General features: G+C 39.9%; 1 protein-coding gene and 1 pseudogene across 2 annotated transcripts in view; both read left to right on the top strand.

The window, feature by feature from the left end:
• The window catches only part of Agpat5 (1-acylglycerol-3-phosphate O-acyltransferase 5), a 60,702-nt gene that overhangs the window by 38,978 nt on the left and 2,829 nt on the right, over positions 1-18,895 (top strand). The window contains exons 6-7 of one of the 2 annotated variants that reach the window (XM_015504654.2): positions 14,823-14,981; positions 17,269-17,392. In XM_015504654.2, coding sequence (XP_015360140.1) covers positions 14,823-14,981; positions 17,269-17,392 — 283 coding nt within the window. The remainder of the gene's footprint in view (positions 1-14,822; positions 14,982-17,268; positions 17,393-18,895) is intronic. The other variant, XM_015504655.2, reaches the window with a different exon arrangement.
• LOC125613255 lies at positions 11,410-14,816 on the top strand (annotated as a pseudogene).

Here is an 18,895-nt window from a genome sequence, read left to right as displayed (position 1 = left end):
ATGCATGTATATGTGAAATCTCTTATAACGATGCATTTTTAAAATGCTAGTGTATTTTACACACCCTGGTTTACACACCCCGTTCCCAAGCAGTGGGTCAGGAACAGGAGAGTCCTGTGAAGGCTTGGCTTTTACTGCCTTCTCTGGCTAGTCTGGACACCATGGGCTGTCTTTTTACTTGTTCTCTTGCAATACCATCGTCTCTGTTGACTTTTTCACATTGAAAAAGTAAAATAAAAACCTCCTCCCTCTGCTCACGTTCTCCTCCTTCTGGCGCCCTCTTCTCCTTTCCTTAAAGCCCAGGCCTCTGAGTCCTTCTTCCCACCTTCTCACTCACCTCTCAGCCCCCGGGGATGGTTTACGACATTCATGGTACTTTCTGATTCCCATTCCCTGCGCTCCTGTCGGTTGTCCTTTGTGTTCCTGCATGTGTTCATCTCCTTCTGTCCCACTCGTCTTCATTCTCTCCTGTCTCATACACTGTTTCCACCATCTGAATTGGACCTTTCATTCTTTTCACTTTTTTAATTTTTTTAATTTTTATTTTTTCTCTTTTTTTTATTATTAGTTGTTCAAACCATTACAAAGCTCTTGACATATCATATTTCATACATTTGATTCAAGCAGATTATGAACTCCCATTTTTACCCCGTATACATATTGCAGATTCACATCGGTTCCACATCCACTTTTTTACATATTGTCATACTAGTGTCTGTTGCATTCTGCTGCCTTTCCTATCCTCTACTATCCCCCTCTTTTCACTTTTTATTTTTCTCATAATTGTCTAAATTCATGACCTCAGCCATCATTTGTTTAGTGCTGATGATTCACAAAAAGCTTTCTCCTTTTTATTTCTCTCTAATTCTAGTCCTGTATGTACAGTTGCCCATTAGAGAGCTTCACTTGACGGGTCCAGAGCTGCGTCTCAGAGTCAGTATGCTGAAGGTGTGTTACCCCTCACACACACACTCACGTTTCCTACCCTCGTGACTCAGCCACTCAGTGCAAAACCAGACTCATCCTCGACGCTTCCCTTTCTCCAAGCAAACATCTAATAGATCAGCAAAGTCTAGTTTCTCTCTATGCCCATAATTATGCTGTACTTTAAAATCTCTTTCAGATATCTGTTGTTAGGTGACAAACCATCCAAGAGCTTAGTAACTCCAAACAGTAACACCTGTTTATTGCTCATAATCTGTGCCTTGTGCAAGGCTCGGCAAGGTCAGCTCATCTCTATCCACGGAGTCAGCTGTGGTCTCTTATTTCACTTCAGAAAATGGGTGGAAAGCCCAAGATGACTTTGCCAGCCTGTCTTATATCATACTTGTTATATCTGTATTGGCCAGGAGTAACTGGGCTTCTTTCTTCAATTTTCAGCTTTTCTTCATGATATTTATCAAGTTTCACTCTTTTGCTAGTATTTGTGCCTAGATGAACATCAGCACTAGCTTTGGGCTTTTCCTAAGCACATATTAGTCACATATCCTTGGACAAGTTTATTTCTTTCAGTTTCTTTCTTTACTCGTAAAGCAGCAGTAGTAGTAATATGGCTTTTGTGAGTGACACAGTATTTATACAAAGACTCATATGTGATAAGTAAAGTCGTCGCTGCTAACTTTAGAAGATGGAGAGAAGGGAGCAGTACAGGTAAATCTATTGGTGATACCAAACACTGGTAGCTGGTCCTGAGGGACAAAACAGAAGTACTCACAATTTCATTCTGCTACGTATGGATTTCCAGTTTTCCCAGCACCACTTGTTGAAGAGGCCATCTTTTCTCCAGGGCATGTTAATGGCGCCTTTGTCTAGAGTGCGCTAACTGTGTTCACGTGGGTTGGTCTCTGTCTCTGTTCTGCTGCGTTGCTCTCCATGTCTGCTCTGGTGCCAGTGCCTGCTGTTTTTGTTTTTGCAGCTCTGTAGTGTGATCTAAGGCCTGGTATTGTGATGCCTCTTGCTTTACTTTTCTCACTGAGGATTTCTTCTATTCTGGGCTTCTTATTTTTCCAAATGTATTTCATGATTGCTTTTCTAGTTCTATGAAGAATGCTGTTGGAATTTTTTTTAAAAAGCTTTGTTTTTGTTTCTGTTTTTTTGTGGTGTTGTGGATCAAACCCTGTGCCTCACACATGCTAGGCAAGTGCTCTTCCACTGAGCTACAACTGTAGCCCCATGTCATTGGAGTTTTAATAGGAATTGCATTAAATCTGTAGAGCACTTTTGGTAGTATGGCCTTTATGATGATATTAATTCTGCCTATCCAAGATCATGGGAGATCTTGCCATCATCTAAGGTCTTCAATTTTTTTTCTTTAGTGTTACATATTTTTCATTGTAGAGGTCTTTCACCTCTTTTGTTAGATTGATTCCCATGTTTTTTTTTATTTTTGAGCCTATTGTGAATGGGATAGTTTTCCTAATTTCTCTTTCAGCTGATTCATCTTTGATGTATAGGAACACAGTTGAATTATGGGTGTTAGTTTTATATCCTGCTACTTTGCTGAATTCATTTACGAGTTCTAGAAGTTGTCTGGTGAAGTTTTTTGAGTCTTCTGAATATAGGATCATGTCACAGCAAATAGGGATATTTTGAGCTCTTATATGAACTATTTGTATCCCTTTAACTTCTTTCTTTGGCCTAATTGCTCCTGGCTAGTGTTTCAAGGACTGCGTTGAATAGAAGTCGTGGAAGAGGGCATCCCTGTCTTGTTCCTGTTTTTAGAGGGAATGCTTTCATTTTTTCTCCATTTAAATGATGTTGGCCTGGGGTTCACTGTACATTGTGAAGAGAGAGCCTACAGAATGGGAGAAAATCTTTGCTGCCTGCACCTCAGATAGAGCATTAATCTCTAGGATATATAAAGAACTCTAAAACTTAATACCAAAAGACAAATAACCCAATCAATAAATGAGCAAAGGAACTAAACAGATACTTCACAGAAGTGAATACAAATGGTCAACAAATATTTGAAAAAATATTCAACATCTCTAGCAATTAGAGAAATGCAAATTAAAACTACACTGAGATTTCATCTCATTCCAATTAGAATGGAACAATCAAGAATACAAGTAACAATAAATGTTTGTGAGGATGTGGGGAAAAGGGTACATAATACATTGCTGGTAGAACTGCAAATTGGTGCAATCACTCTGGAAAACAGTATGGAAATTCCTCAAGAAAACTTGTTATGGGGCTGGGCGTGATGGCACACACCTGTAATCCCAGTGGCTCAGGAGGCTAAGGCAGGAAGATCATGAGTTCAAAGCCAGCCTCAGGAAAAGTGAGGTGCTAAGCAACTCAGTGAGATCCTGTCTCTAAATAAAATACAAAATAGGACTGGGGATGTGGCTCAGTGGTCAAGTGCCCTGGAGTTCTATTGCTGGAATGTGCTCCCACTCTGCACCCCAAAACAACCCTTATAATGGAACCACCATTTGACCCAATTCTCTTACTCTAAGGTATATATCCAAAGGACTTAAAATCAGCATACTACAGTGACACAGCCACATCAATGTTTATAGCAGCTCAGTTCACAATAGGTAAGCTATGAACCAACCTAGGTCCCTTCAGCAGGTTAATGGATAAAGAGAATATGATGTATACACAATGAAATATTAACCAGCCATAAAAAAGGATGACTTTATGACATTTGCTGAGAAATAGATGGATCTGGACACTATTATGATAAGTGAAATAAGCTAATCCCTGAAAAACCAAAGGTTGAATATTCTGTCTATGGATGCTCACATACAGTAAGCGTTGGGGAGGAAGAATAGAAGTTCAGTAGATTAGACAAAGGGGATTGAAGGCAAGGGAGGAGGGTCAGGAATAAGAAAAACAGTGGAATGAATGTGACTTAACTTTCCTTTGTACACTATAAATTCACTACAAAGAATCTCCGCATCATGTACAACCACAAGACTGGCATCCCAAATTTGAATAAGATGTACACTTGTTTATACAAATATGTCATAATATACTGTACTCTCATGTAAAACCAAGGAGAACACATTAAAAAAGAGGTTCGATTATTTAAAAAAAAAAGGATTAATAAAACTGTACAGAATAACTCAAGTCGGTCATCTTGTGCCATGTAATAGCAGGCAAACAAGGCTTTTGTGTAGCTGCGTGTAGCTGCGTTTGTTTAAGAGACTTGACATGCCATAGGCACGAATCCTGCTCAGGAGAGTGCATGGTGTGTCAGGTGTGCAACTTGAGGAGCCTCCGCACTGCAGTGGGTAAGTCAGGCCAGAGCCAGTTGGCCAGCCTGCAGGGCACCTGGTGACTTGAAGAGGGAGCTCTGGGTGTGAGAAACCAAGCTAATGGCATGAGTGGTGAGGGACATGTGTGGTGAGCAAGGAGTTTCAGTGGCTTCATGCAAAAAGCCAATGAAGAAGAGCTGTGGCAATGGAGTGTTCAATTGGGCCGGGTGCAGTGATGGAGGTCATTGAACGTGGGCTTGGTATTTGGCTCTCCTTCTGTGGGTGAAGGCAAGTCATTAGCAGTAGTTTTCTTTCTTTCTTTTTATTTCCAAAGTAGCTTTTATTTTTTAAAAGTTCATTTGTGCAAGACAAGAAACAAACACAAGCAAAGAACAAAGCCATTGCGTCACAAGCAGCATAGTTGGTATACTCCTCAGGTCTTGTGTACCATGCTTGTTCACCAGTTCAGAATCCTAAAGCTACGTGAGTGTTTTGGATAACCAAAAATACACAATACCATCTCAATCTATTAGTCAAAATTTATAATCCTTTCTTGGGGACAAAAAGTTCACTGAAGATAGAAATGGCAAGAGGCCTCTAGATAGATACATTGGCATAGTTACAGCTAAAATAATGCATTCCTTAATGTTCCGTTTAAAATGAGATGAAGAGACAGAATCCACCGAGCATGTTTCCAAGAGTGTTCATGACCCAGATTTCTACTGCTGAAATATCCACATGGATGCTTGTTCCCAGTGAATTAAAGTATCCCTCAGTCCAGTCAGAAGAGACCCCATCAGTGGCTCACATCAAAACGTCACTCCTAGCCTGCACTGCTACCTGCTTGGCTGCTGCCTCTGATTCTGCTGCTGCCAGCCTGAGGTCGCTTGGAGGTCTTCTTTCTGGATGCTGCTCCCTTTGCAGCTACAACCACCTGCTGCTGTCCCAGAAGACACGGCCGCCCGGATGCAGCTGAAGCCCAAACTGCTGCTGATCCCTGGAAATTGCCTGGTGACGCTGCCCCCACAGCTTCAATTGCTGCTCACCCTGCAGCTGCCACTGCTACTGACCCACTGCCTGCTGCCGACAACCACCACCACTACCACGGCTTAGAGCACCGCTGCGGGGGAGACTCCGGATTTGGTTGCGCGTGGCTGCACCCATTTTGGGACACCAGCCAGGCCCTGAGGCCTGGGTACTAGCAGGTTTACCACCACAAGAGCCTCTGTCTGAGGACTCCAGCTGGGACCTGCAGGTCCAGTGTGGGGGGTGCCTGTGGGTTTGAGGAGCCTGGGGTCTTCCTGCTGAGAGGGCTGGTGGCCCTTGTCTTGCTGCTGCATCTCGGGGTTGCTCCTTTGCATGAGTGGATCCCCGGTGATCTCTCTGCAAGTAGGAGCAGCACTGAGATCTTGGGACTGCAGCTTGCTGAACCTGAGGTATCTGAAGACCAGATCAGTGGGATAGTGACTGGGTTTGCAGGGGCTGATCTGGGTTTGGTGATCAAGTTTCTCAGAGACAGAGCTGAGAAACTGTTGAACACTGACAGAGACAGTTCGACTTCCCAGCAAGATTTACTCTATTTTATTTTTTGATTTGCTAATATCTCTACCATATTTGGAACAGGATGTTTTTATGCATCAGTGTGTGGAGGACAATAATATATGATTGGTGTTTTGCATTTTTGTTTTATTCTTATGTCTTTAATATTTTTCTCTTTGTTCATATTCTTCCTCTCTTTTGTCTGTTTTCTTTCCAACCTTTCTCCAACCAACAGCCAATCTCTGTCGGCTCCTCTTCCACTCTTCCTGTGAAGTTTTACTTCTAGCTTCTCTTCCTCCCTCACTAGTATCGCATACTACCCCTGTTCTCTCATCTACCATTTGAAACTGTAAACTGTTTTAACCAATTTTCTGTTTGTACTATAGATAGTTATTTAACTCATCATCTACAAGAAAGCAGCAGACGCCTTGGTGGGAGCTATTAGGTTTAAGTCTATATATTGTGTACACTGGGTGCTGTTGATATTGGTCTTACCAGTAAAGGTGAAGTGTTAGAAACCTTCAGGGACCCTGTAGGTCTACAGGGTAGAATTTATCCTGCCTTAGATCCATACTTCTAGATGGGAAAACACACTAACAACATGAAAAAACAAGGGAATAAAGCACCCCAAACAAACCAAGATGCTTCAACAACAGAAGCCACTGATAACACAGTAGAAGAAATGTTCAGGAAGGAGTTCAGATTGTATATGGTTAAATTGATTTGTGAAGTATAGTATAAGGAGTGAAATCAAAGAAAAAATACAGGAAGTGAAAGTTCACTTCAAAAAGAGTTAGAGATCATGGAAATAAAAACAAGCAGAAATCCTCAAAATGAAGGAATCAGTAAACCGAATTATAAATTCAATAGAAAGGGGCTGGGGATGTGGCTCAAGCGGTAGCGCGCTCGCCTGGCAGGCGTGCAGCCCGGGTTCGATCCTCACCACCACATACAAACAAAGATGTTGTGTCCGCCGAAAACTTAAATAAATAAATAAATTCTAAAAAAATAAAAATAAATAAATTCAATAGAAAGCATCACCCACAGACTAGACCCCTTGGAACAGAACCTCAGACAATGAAGATGAAATATATAATCTTGAAAGTAGAGTTGACCATGCAGAGAAGATGGTAAGAAACTATGAAGAACATCCAAGAATTATGGGTAACATGAAAAGACCAAATTTAAGCTTAATTGGAATAGATGAAGGAGCAGAGATACAAACCAAAGGAATGCACAATCCTTTCAATGTATAATAGCAGAAAATTTCCCAAATCTAAAGAATGGAATGGAAAATCAAATACAAGAGGCTTATAGGACACTAAATGTACAAAATTACAGCAGACCCCCACCAAGACACATTACAATGAGAATGACTAACACACAGAATAAAGATAAAATCTTAGCTGTGAGAGAAAAAAAATCAAAGTACATATAGGGAGAAACCAATTCAGATCTCAACTGATTTCTCAGCCCAAACTCTCAAAGCTATGAGGTCCTGGAATAATGTATTTCAAGCTCTGAAGAAAATGGATGCCAACCAAGAATTTTATACCAAGCAAAATTAAGTTTCAGATTTGAAGATGAAATTAAAATAAACAAAAATTAAAATAATTCACACTTGGGCTGGGATGTGGCTCAAGCGGTAGCGCGCTTGCCTGGCATGCGTGCAGCCCGGGTTCGATCCTCTGCACCACATACAAAGATCTTGTGTCCGCCAATAACTAAAAAATAAATATTAAAATTCTTTCTCTCTCACTCTCTCTTTAAAAAAAATAATAATTCACACTAGAAAGTTACACTACAGACAGACCATCCCAACATAATATTCCATGAGAATGAAGTGAAAACCAACAGAGGGAGCATCTACACTAAAGGGACATTCAACCAAATGAGAAACCCAGACAAATCAAAAACCAGAAATAAATCAAAATGACAGGGAATACAAATCATATCTCAGTAATAACTTTGAATGTCAATAGGCTAAAATCATCAATCAAAAGCCATAGACTGGCAGATTGGGTTAAAAAGCAAGGCCCAATAATATCTGTCTTCAAGAGACTCACCTCATGGGCAAAGACATCCACAGGCTGAAGGTTAAAGGATGGGATAAGACTTATCACTCATGGATTGTGTAAACAAGCAGGGGTTTTCATTCTCAGAGGAAGTAGAGGTCAAACCAAGGTTATTCAGAAGACACAAAGAAGGACACTTCATACTTCTTAAGGGAAGTATATATAAGCAGGACATACTCCCAAACAGTGGAGCATCTATGTAAATTGAACAAACCCTTCTCAATTTTAAGAGTCAAATAGACCACAATACAGTAATACTGGATGACTTTAATACACCTTTCTCACTACTGGACATATCTTCCAAATAAAAACTAAATAAGGAAACTATAGAACTAAATAATTCAATCAATAATTTAGACTTACAGACATATATAGAATATTTCACCCATCAACAAGCAAAAATTATACTTTCTTCTCAGCAGCACATGCTCTGACTCTAAAATAAACCATATCTTAAGCCACAAAGCAACTCTTAATAAATACAAATTAACAGAGATAATACCCTGCCTTCTATTAGACCATAATGGAATGAAATTAGAACTCAATGAAAAAATTAAAAAATACAAGCTACTATAACAAATGGAGACTAAATAATACACTATTGAATGATGAATGGATAGTAGAAGAAATCAAGAATGAAATAAAAAATTTCTTAGAGGTAAATGAGAACACTGATATTCTCTAGGACACTATGAAGGCAGTACTAAGAGGAAAGTTTATTGCATTGAGCTCATTCATCAAAAGAATAAAAAGTCAACAAATAAATGATGTAACACTACATCTCAAAGCCCTAGGGAAAAAAAGAAGAAATCAATACCGAAAGCAGTGGAAGACAAGAAATAATTAAAATCAGAGCTGAAATCAATGAAAATTGAAAAAGTTGACAAAACAAAAAGTTGGTTCTATGAAAAAATAAATAAAATAGAGAAACCGCTGGCCATGCTAACAAAGAGAAAAAGGAGAAAAATACTAAAATACAAGATGAAGAAGCAGATATCACAATGGACATGTATGAAATACAGAAGATAATTAGAAACTATTTTGAAAATTTATATTCCAATAAAATAGAAAATATTGAAGACATCAACAGATTTGTAGAGACATATGGCCTATCCAAACTGAATGAATAGGTCATACATGATTTAAACATTTCAGTTTCAAGTAATGAAATAAAAAATGCCATCAAAAGCCTACCAACCAAGAAAAGCCCAGGACCAGATGGATTCTAAGCCAGGTTCTACAAGACTTTCAAAGAAGAATTAACACCAATACTCCTCAAAGTATTTCATGAAATATAAAAGCAAACTCATTCAACGAGGCAAATCTCACCCTGATACCAAATCCAGACACCAAGAAAAGAAAACTTCAGACCAATATCGCTGATGAACATAGATGCAAAAATTCTCAATAAAATTCTAGCAAATCACATACAAAAACACATTAAAATTTTAGTACACCACGGTCAAGTGGGATTCATCCTAAGGATGCAGGGTTGGTTCAGCATACGGAAATCAGTAAATGTAATCCATCACATCAATAGATTTGAAGATAAGAATCATAAGATCATCTTGATAGATGCAGAAAAAGCATTTGACAAAATACAGGACTGCTTAATGTTCAAAATAATAGAAAAACTACGGATAGTAGGAACATACCTCAACATTGTAAAACCTATATATGCTAAACCCAAGGCCAGCATCCTCCTAATTGGAGAAAAATTGAAAGCATTCCCGCTAAATTAGAACAAGACAAAGATGTCCTCTTTCACCACTTCTATTCAGCATCATCTTTGAAACTCTAACTAGAGCAATTAGACAAAAGAAAGAAATTAAAGGGATACAAATAGGTAAAGAAGAGCTCAAACTATCACTATTTGCTGATGACATGATTCTATATCTAGAAGTTCCAAAAATTTCACCAGAAAACTTCTAGAACTAATAAATGAATTCAGCAAAGTAGCAGGATATAAAACCAACACCTATAAATCAAACACATTCCTAGACATCAGCAGTAAATCCATAAGAGAAATTAGGAAAACTACCCCATTCACAGTAGTCTCAAAAAATATATAATACCTGGGAATCAATCTAACAAAAGAGGTGAAAGACCTCTACAATCAAAACTACAGAACACTAAAGAAAGAAATTGAAGAAAACCTCAGAAGATGGAAAGATCTACCATGCTTGTGGATAGGCAGAATTAATATTGTCTAACTGGCCATATTACCAAAAGCGTTATACAAATTTAATGCATTTTCTATTAAAATCCCAGTGACATTCTTCATAAAAATAGAAAAGGCAATCATGAAATTTATTTGGAAAAACAAGAGACTCAGAATAGCTAGAGCAGTCCTTAGCAAGAAAAGTGGAGCAGGAGGCATCACAATACCAGACCTTAAACTATACTACAGAGCTATAGTTAACAAAAACCGCATGGTATTGGCACCAAAATAGACTTGTAGAACAATGGTACAGAATAGAGGACACAGAGACAACCCCACATAAATACGGTTGTCTCATATTAGACAAAGGTATCAAAAGCATTCCCTGGAGAGAAGATGGCCTATTTAACAAATGGCGCTGGCAAAAGTGGAAATCCTTATGTAGCAAAATGAAGTTAAACCTCTATCTCTCACCCTGCACAAAAGTCAACTCAAAGTGGACCAAAGACTTAGGAACTAGATTAGAGACCCTGAGCCTAATAGAAGAAAAAATAAGCCCAAATCTTCACCATGTTGGCCTAGGATCTGACTTCCTTAACAAGACTCCTAAAGTGCAAGAAGTAAAATAAAGAATCAATAAATGGGATGGATTCAAAATAAAAAGCTTTTTCTCAGCAAAGGAAGCAATCAATAAATAACGTGAGGAGAGAGCCTGCAGACTGGGAGAAAATCTTCACCACATGCACCTCTGATAAAACATTAATCTCTAGGACATATAAAGAACTCAAAAACTTTAACACTCAGAAAACAAATAACTCAATAAATGGGCTAAGGAATTGAACAGACACTTTACAGAAAAAGATACACAATCAGTCAACAAACATATGAGAAAGTGTTCAACATCTCTAGCAATTAGAGAAGTGCAAATCAAAACTACTCTAAGATTTCATCTCACTTCTGTTAGAATGGCAGTCATCAAGAATACAGGCAACAATAAATACTGGTGAGGATATGGTGAAAAAGGTACACTCCTATATTGCTGGTGGGACTGCAAATTGGTGCAACCACTATGGAAAGCAGTATGGAGATTCCTCAGAAAGCTGGGAATGGAACCACCACTTGACCCAGCTGTCCCACTCCTTTATACCCAAAGGCCTTAAAATCAGTGACTATAGTGATGCAGCCACATCAATGTTTATAGCACCTCAATTCACAATAGCTAGACTAGGAACCAGCCTAGGTGTCCTTCAGTAGATGAATGGATAAAGAAAATGTGGCATATATACTCAATGGAATATCACTCCACTTTAAAGAAGAGTGAAATTATGGCATTTGCTAGTAAATGGATGGACTTGGAGAATATCATGCTAAGAAAATTAAGCCAATCCCAAAAAACAAAGGCCAGATGTTTTCTCTAATATGCGGATGCTAATTCACAATAAGGGGGGGGACACTAGGGAAGAATAGCATTACCTTAGATTAGGTAGAGGGCAGTGATGGGAGGGACGGCGGGAGGGGATGTGGGGATAGGAAAGACAGTAGAAGGAAGCAGACATTATCACTGTATGTGTCTGTGTGACTGCATGACCAATGTGATTCTGCACCCTGTGCACTCAGAAAAATGAGAAATCATACCCCACCTATGGATGGTATATTAAAGTGCATAACTGCATTCTACTGTCATATATGACTGATTAAAACAAATAAAAAAATAATTTAAAAAAGTTACTCCCTGAGTACTTGCTCCTGTCTTTTCCACTGTGCCTCCTTTTGCCCCTCTGCTGACAGCAGTCTTCCTAATGAGGTCACTGAGTTTTATTTAAGGCTTTACAGTCTTGATTCTGTGATGAAGTCCATGCAGTGTTAAGAAGAGGGTTTCATGTACAGGTGGGTTTAGATAATGTTGTATTTTATGTACTTCCCTTAGAGAGTTTCAGTTCATGTTAACATTAATCTCAGAAAAGTTCCACAGTAGAGTCCGATTGTATTTCATAATTTTATAGGTTTTAGGGAAAAAATAGCAATCTCATCATTAAATAAGATTTTTGGATTTTCAGTGGGACAAATGTTAGGGTTTCAGAACATTTGAGTTCTGTAGGGGAACTTCTCTAAGTTGCCCACTTGTGCCCGCCGGCCTGAGCTGCCCGGCCAAGCTTGGTTGCTGCACCCATAGCACTTGCTCTGCGGCAGCCGGCCCATAAAGGAGGTCCCAAAGGTGAGTGGGTCTCAGCGAGCACTGCCAGTCCCCATGAACATTCATGGACAGTTCCAGAGAGGGTGTCAGTGAGTACCTTGGCATGGCCCCGGCTTGGGGATATTTGATTATTGAAGATTTTAATGTTGCATTAGGAGTTTTTGCTTTAGCTGGGTTAACTGATTTGTTGGATGATTTATTGCTGGAAACTGGGCCAATCAAAAATCATCTTTGGGAAGTGCTCTTGATCCACTTGCTGATAAAGTCCTTATCAGTATCTTCCATGTTAGCTTGACCTATGAAGGTCTTATTCCAGTTCCACTTACTAATGGGATAATTTCAAGAGATGTAGTAATTGCTGCTGTTTTTTATTTCAGATATTGAACTTTTCCACCACCACAAACACTAAGTATTTCAATCCTTGCTGAACTGTTGCTGTGTTAAAACTAACGCTCATCAGCAAGGCAAACACAGCAGTTCAGTTAAACGTGGTGGCTTCTTTGGCAGCTACAGTTTTCAATCATGCTGATGGCATTGACCTTCAGGTGCTTTGGTAGATGCACCACAGCTCATCAGCTCACAGTTATCGTCCTTATGGCCAGAAAACGTTGAGGTGACAAGGAGCCGATTATAGTCACTCATCACTGTTAGCAAGGGAGCAGTGTACATCATTGGCAGCAATGCCAGCAAAAATCTATAGGGGTTTCCCCATTTTGGTGTTGAGTCTGTAAAAGGACTTATCAGAACAAACCATGACATCAAAACTGAAGTAATGTACATTGAAAATAAGCTTGATCATGGGCATATTCAGAATTTCCAATGTATTTTTAAATGTAAATAAAACTATAATTTAGGATTAAAGAAAATAAAGAGTTTGGAACAAGAATGGGCAAGACAGGAGGCCCAGCCCTGCAAGCTGATGTTGGAAGTGGCGTCCGTCACTTTTGCCGTATTCTGTTGTTTAGAAGCCAGCTACCAGGTCCAGCCCCACTCGGGCATGAACACAGGAGCAGGGGTTACTGGAGCTGTTTTAGAGGCCACCTGCCTCAGTCTTGTTTAGGTTTTTACATAGTTTCATAGAACCAGAACACAGAAAAGAGTAAGCCCACAGAGGCTGAACCACTTCTAGGTGTGGTTTGGGGAGATTTTATGGGAAGAAGCACTGAAGCTGGGCTGTGCAGGATGCCAGTGGACAGGGCTCCTGAGGCGGGTGTGCGTCAGCCCCGAGGGGCCTGAGCACAAGTCCAGGTAGGGGAGAAACACCGGGACAGCGCTTTCTTGAGGGAGCTTCAGAATAGGGGTGAAGGCAGAGGACCAGTGAGAGCCATGGGCCTTTCTTGGCCAATAGTCATGAGGGCCAGAGCAGGACTCAGCAAGAGGAGGCAGAGGATCCAAGTCAGGTTCTCCGTGGTCTATGTTCAAGGCATGTCTAGAGATGTGCGGTTTTCCCTTAAACTGGTCAGTGTGCTAATCCAGGCAGGGGGAGGCAGCAGAAAATAGAAGGGGAACTGCAAATCCTTCACACAAGTAGAGACACTGGTGACATTCTGTTAGTTGTCTATAATTGCAATGTTTTCTCATCCAAGAAGTTTTAAAAAGTATAAGAAATACCTGAGAGAATTAAGATCATATGTTGATACAATAACTTATTCAGTGGGCAGAATTCATATGGAGTTTATGTGAATGTGCATAGCTGCATGATTCCTAAGAGCCAAAGAGTGGAAACAACTCACATGCCATCAAATGATGAACAGGTAAAACATGTGCTGCATCCATGCAGTGGAATAGTATTTATCCATAAAAAGGAATGGATAAACTGATGCATGCAAGAGCAAGTGAACCTTGGAATCATTCTGCTAAGTAAGGAAGCTACCAGTCACACAAGGTCACATAGTGTCAGAGCTCATTTATGTGGAATGTTCAGAGTAAGCAGGAGACAGCGGGCAGAGCAGTGGTCGTCACAAGTGAGTGGCGTGTGCAGAGTCCACATATGTGCTATGGGGTGTCTGTGGGGCAGTGGGGATAGTCTAGCCTTAGTGATGATGACTGACGGTTCTGAATAGACTCAGCCACTAGATTGTATACTTCATTAAAAAATACTACACTAAGATGTGGTATTCTTCAGTTTATCCTAAAACATCAGGTCAGTATTTTGCAGTATATGGAATGTGTGAGCTCTTATTAGATGTTGTACACAGTGGAGGTCATCTACATGATTCCTCTCTCCCTGTCTTAGTTTGAGCAGAAGTAGAATTAAAGGAGTCATGGACTAGGGGTCATAAATTATGAATTGTGCTGCTCAGACATCTTGAGTGGTCATGGGCAGGATGCTGTGGCCTGAGGCAGTTGCCAGAAGTGAGGATCCCAGCGTCTGCCCTTGGCTGGGCGTACTGAAGCCAAGGGTTTCCGAGGACCTGTTTTCTGGCAGCTCTCCATGCAGTATCTTGTGCCTGTAAGTGTTTAGTTTGTATTAAGGAATGTGGACATAAATAGAAGAAGGCTTGTGAGAGGTGTGCTTTCAAAGCTAAAGCCCATAGGTATGAGGCTATGGCATTAATACTTGTCTGTCTTGTCTACTTGTGGAAATTTAAAACAATTGAAAACTTAGAATACTCCTAATTTGTGGCACACTGAATTGACTTCTTTTCTAGGCCTTCCAGTATTAAAGTATGTGCTGACACCAAGAATAAAGGCAACTTATGTTGCTTTTGATTCTATGAAGAACTACTTAGATGCGATTTATGATGTTACAGTGGTTTACCAAGGGAAAGACAATAAAGGAGAGCGAGAAGAGTCACCGTCCATGACGGGTAAGTCTAGGTTTTCGTGTGCTAGAGACTCAGTGCTAATACAGCACATGTCAGCGGCTGGTGTCTATTAAGAGTATCACCATTCTTCAAAAATAGGCATTCCATTTACTTGGTGTCTTTTTCAAGATGCTATTAATTGGCTCCAGTTGAAATTTCATCTGCCCTGCCAAGTTTGGTACTTCTTGGCTGCGCATTATTCTTTTGGAAGTCCTTATCCCAGCCTCTTTCTACCTGAAGCTCATACATAGAAACGGACAGCTCTGTAAATCAAAGGTAGGGTAAGTGGTCCTGAGTGATATCAAGGTGTGCACTGACGGCCAGTGCTCATCTTTGAATGTGTTTTTCATAGAATACTTATGAAACTTAGTATCAGTGTCTGACAAGAAGAAATTATGACATTTCTTTTTCAAACATGCTGGGCTTTAAGGACTTAGATCTATTATCTGTGTCATACATAAGAAGAAAAAGAGTTCTGAGTGAGCAGAATAGTTTGGGTAAATGTAAGCAGACACTCTTAACTAATTTAGAGAACTGAGAACGAGGAATAGGCAGACTAGCGAGTGTGGGAGCTGCTGTGACTGTCATCCTCTGTTCAGACGTGGGTGCATGGGCACAGAGAGCCTAGGAGATTTGCTTAGGGTCGTGAGGGATCGAGGCCAGCTCCCGCTTCCCACTGCCTGTGCTCTTGACCAGTCGCACTTCTGCTTCAAAGAGCAGTTTGTAAGCAGTTCTTGGATTATGTAGATGAAATAGAACTGGAGGAAAATGAAGGCAGAAACACTGAACAAGTGACATCTTCCCTGGCTTAGTGCTTGGCTCCTTGCCATCCAAGCTGCCTGCTCCTCCTCAGGTGTTTCTGATGACCTAAGTGCAACATGTCGCTAAGGCCTGACGCAGAAGTAAAGAGCACCCGCAGAGTCCAAGAGAGTGAAGGCTGCTTAAGGAGAAGCTTGAAGGCCCCCTCAGACTGGGCAATGCTGAGAAGAAAGGCCCCAGCGTCCTGCTTCACACCTACCAGGGAAACATACTCTTAAACTTCAGAGGATGATTTCCTTGTTCCCTGAGGAACTTCAGTGTGTTGAGAGCTCTCCTTTCCACAGAGCCGTCTGCAAGGGGGTCTCTGGGCTAGGAGTAGGGGTGGGGCTTGCAGTAAACACTCACCTCATCCCTGGGCAGCCCAGGCAGAAAAAGAGCATCTCCTTTACTATATTAGCAAGCCTTCAAAGTAACAGTCACTTACGGGCTTGTAGCTATTTCATAGTAAGAATCTGGGTTCCCAGACCAATTGTCATCTGTTAAAATGTGGCAAGGATCAGGAAATCAAGGATAGCCAGTGGCCAAGAAGAGAGAGGAAAGGCAGCTGCTCCTCCAGATCTCTCCGGGCTGTGGAGCAGTCAGTGACAAGAAACTGTCTGCCTACAACCAGAAGTAAAGCTCTGAAGGGCTCTTTCCGTCCAGCTCTTCACCAGGCTGGGAGGTCTAGGTGGTAGTGAACCAGATGGACTCCTCTGCCCCAGAAGCCTCCAGTCTTTTAGGGGAAGTGGCAGTAACCATGCATAACAGGTGCTGTGCTAGATGGGGGTTGGTACTGGAGATGAGTCTGATGGTGATCAGTATCCTGGCATCCCTTCAGAGGGATGAGGTGGACTTTTAGTAAGGGTCCAGCTTCCTATGCCTGGGATGCTTAGAGAATTACAAGTTGTTGTATGAAAACAACATATGGTGCTGTTTATTTAATAATGACTTGCATAATTATAGTAGACTTGGAAATTACCACATTACTGCCTCTGGAAACTTCAAACTACCAGTTTATAATCAATACTTTTTTTTGCCTTATTTTCTTTCTTTCTTTTTTAAATAGAAATGTATGTATATCCATGTTTATGGCAGTGCAAATTAGAATAACAAAGTATAGAATACAATGAATGAATAAAAATGTTGTGTATATATACAGTGGAATTTTATTCAGTCATAAAGATGAATGAAATCATGTCATTTGCAGTAACCTGAATAGTAAAATATTAAGTGAAATAAGCCAAACCCAGAAAGTCAAGGGTTTTATGTTTTCTCTCATATGTTGAAAGCTAGAAAGAAAGAAGGAAAAAAGTGTTCTCATGAAAAAGTAGGGACACCAGTATAGCACTGGAAGAGGATCAGGTGTAAGTACTTGGGAATTAATTTTTTTTTTTTTTAATTTATATATGACAGCGGAATGCATTACAGTTCACTTTTATATAACCATGAGTTCTAAAATAGCAAAAAGTGAAATATTTTTGTTCTTTATTAGAATTTCTCTGCAAAGAATGTCCAACAATTCATATTCACATAGCTCGTATAGACAAGAAAGATGTCCCAGAAGAACAAGAGTATATGAGAAGATGGCTTCATGAACGTTTTGAGATAAAAGATAAGTGAGTAACAACAATTCAAAAAACTTAAATTTTACTATAGTAAATAACTTGAAACCAATTTAAAGAGTTTTATTATCTCAAGAATACTTTTTATAAACTCAAGTAGTATCTTATTCCCTGCATATCTGTTCATATGTTGCTTTTACAAGTCAGTGTAAAAGAGCTGTCTACCTGTCAGTGTTTCCTGAACTATGTGGTAAGATATAAAGTTTAAGGAAAAAGGAGAAGTTTCCCAGTGTAAGATGCTTGAGTCTGCCTCCCCAGGTCAGATAAAGGTGTGTTCCTTTTGTACAAGGAGCAGCCGCCATCCTGGGGTGCAGAGGGCAGGGCCTCCCATGCTGGTGGGCATAGTGCAGGTGTGTGTGTTGGAAGAGGAAGGGGCAGTTGACATTTTTATGGTGAAGGTGTCTCTATGTTGTTAGTATGTTGGGGCCTAAGTAGTTTCTGGCCTTGGCCATGTTTTTGTCCACGATAATAGCACAGAGTTGAACCTTGCTGAGGGTTACCTGTAAGTGAATTACAGGTATATCTGGATACCTCTCAGGTGAGGCACAGCCCAGGGCCACACTGAGCTGCAGCAGGCAACATCACTGTCTCTGATTTCATATGAGAAGTTTTAGGATTTTCTTTTCAAAGGTGAAAGGTGAGTCTTAAATTCAGATGTGATATTTATTGTTACAAGAAAGTATTTTTTCAGTTGAACACTTCAGGATATTTACTGCTTGTTTTGCTTTTATAAATGAAAATTTTATACTTTCTGAAGCATATCCTATTTTTTAAGATGTATTTTAAACATTTAGACTTTTTTTGTTTTTTTTTGTTTTTTTTCCCAGTGGGTCCATTTACTAAGTCCATATTAAAAAGTGTTGTTTGAGGATTTGGGATTGAGCTCAGTAGTAGAGTGCTTGACATGGGTGAGGTTTTGGGTTTAATTCCAACACCACACACACACACACATTAGGATGTTTCTTCTCAGGAGACTTAGTTGTTCTTTTCCTTGAATTATGGTGAAATATCTCATAATTAGCCCTTCTGGGTTAACCTAAGAAAAGTATTAAAAGTGTGGCAGGTAGAAAATGAAACTTTGTTGAATTTCTATGTTTCATCAATGCAGTTATACATGATGGAATTTATTAAACTAGTGATTCAGGGCCATTTTGGTTATGGGAGAACTTTAATAAATAATATCTGTGTATTGATATGGAAATCTATTTTTAGAAAAAAAGACCTAACAATGTTTAATATCTCATTTATTTTATGGTATAGATACTTATATGTATTAAGGACGAGGCTAGACATTTTAAAACAGTGGTTATGTCTAGTGCAGTTTATAAGGCAATAGAAGCATTTTTCCTTTCTGATTTTGTTTGAGATTATCGAATCATGTACTGCTATTGGAATTCTACACATTTTAAGTTGGGAAGATGCTTGTTGTTTTCCTTCTTTTACTTGTGTTTATAGTTCCATGGGAACTAGGGCTTTGCTGGGCCTCTCCATGTGTAC

This window comes from Marmota marmota, unplaced genomic scaffold, assembly GCF_001458135.2.
Source record: "Marmota marmota marmota unplaced genomic scaffold, marMar, whole genome shotgun sequence".
In the NCBI taxonomy this organism is placed as follows: domain Eukaryota; kingdom Metazoa; phylum Chordata; class Mammalia; order Rodentia; family Sciuridae; genus Marmota; species Marmota marmota.
Note: the sequence above shows the minus strand (reverse complement) of the source record. Positions and strands in the feature narration are given on the sequence as shown.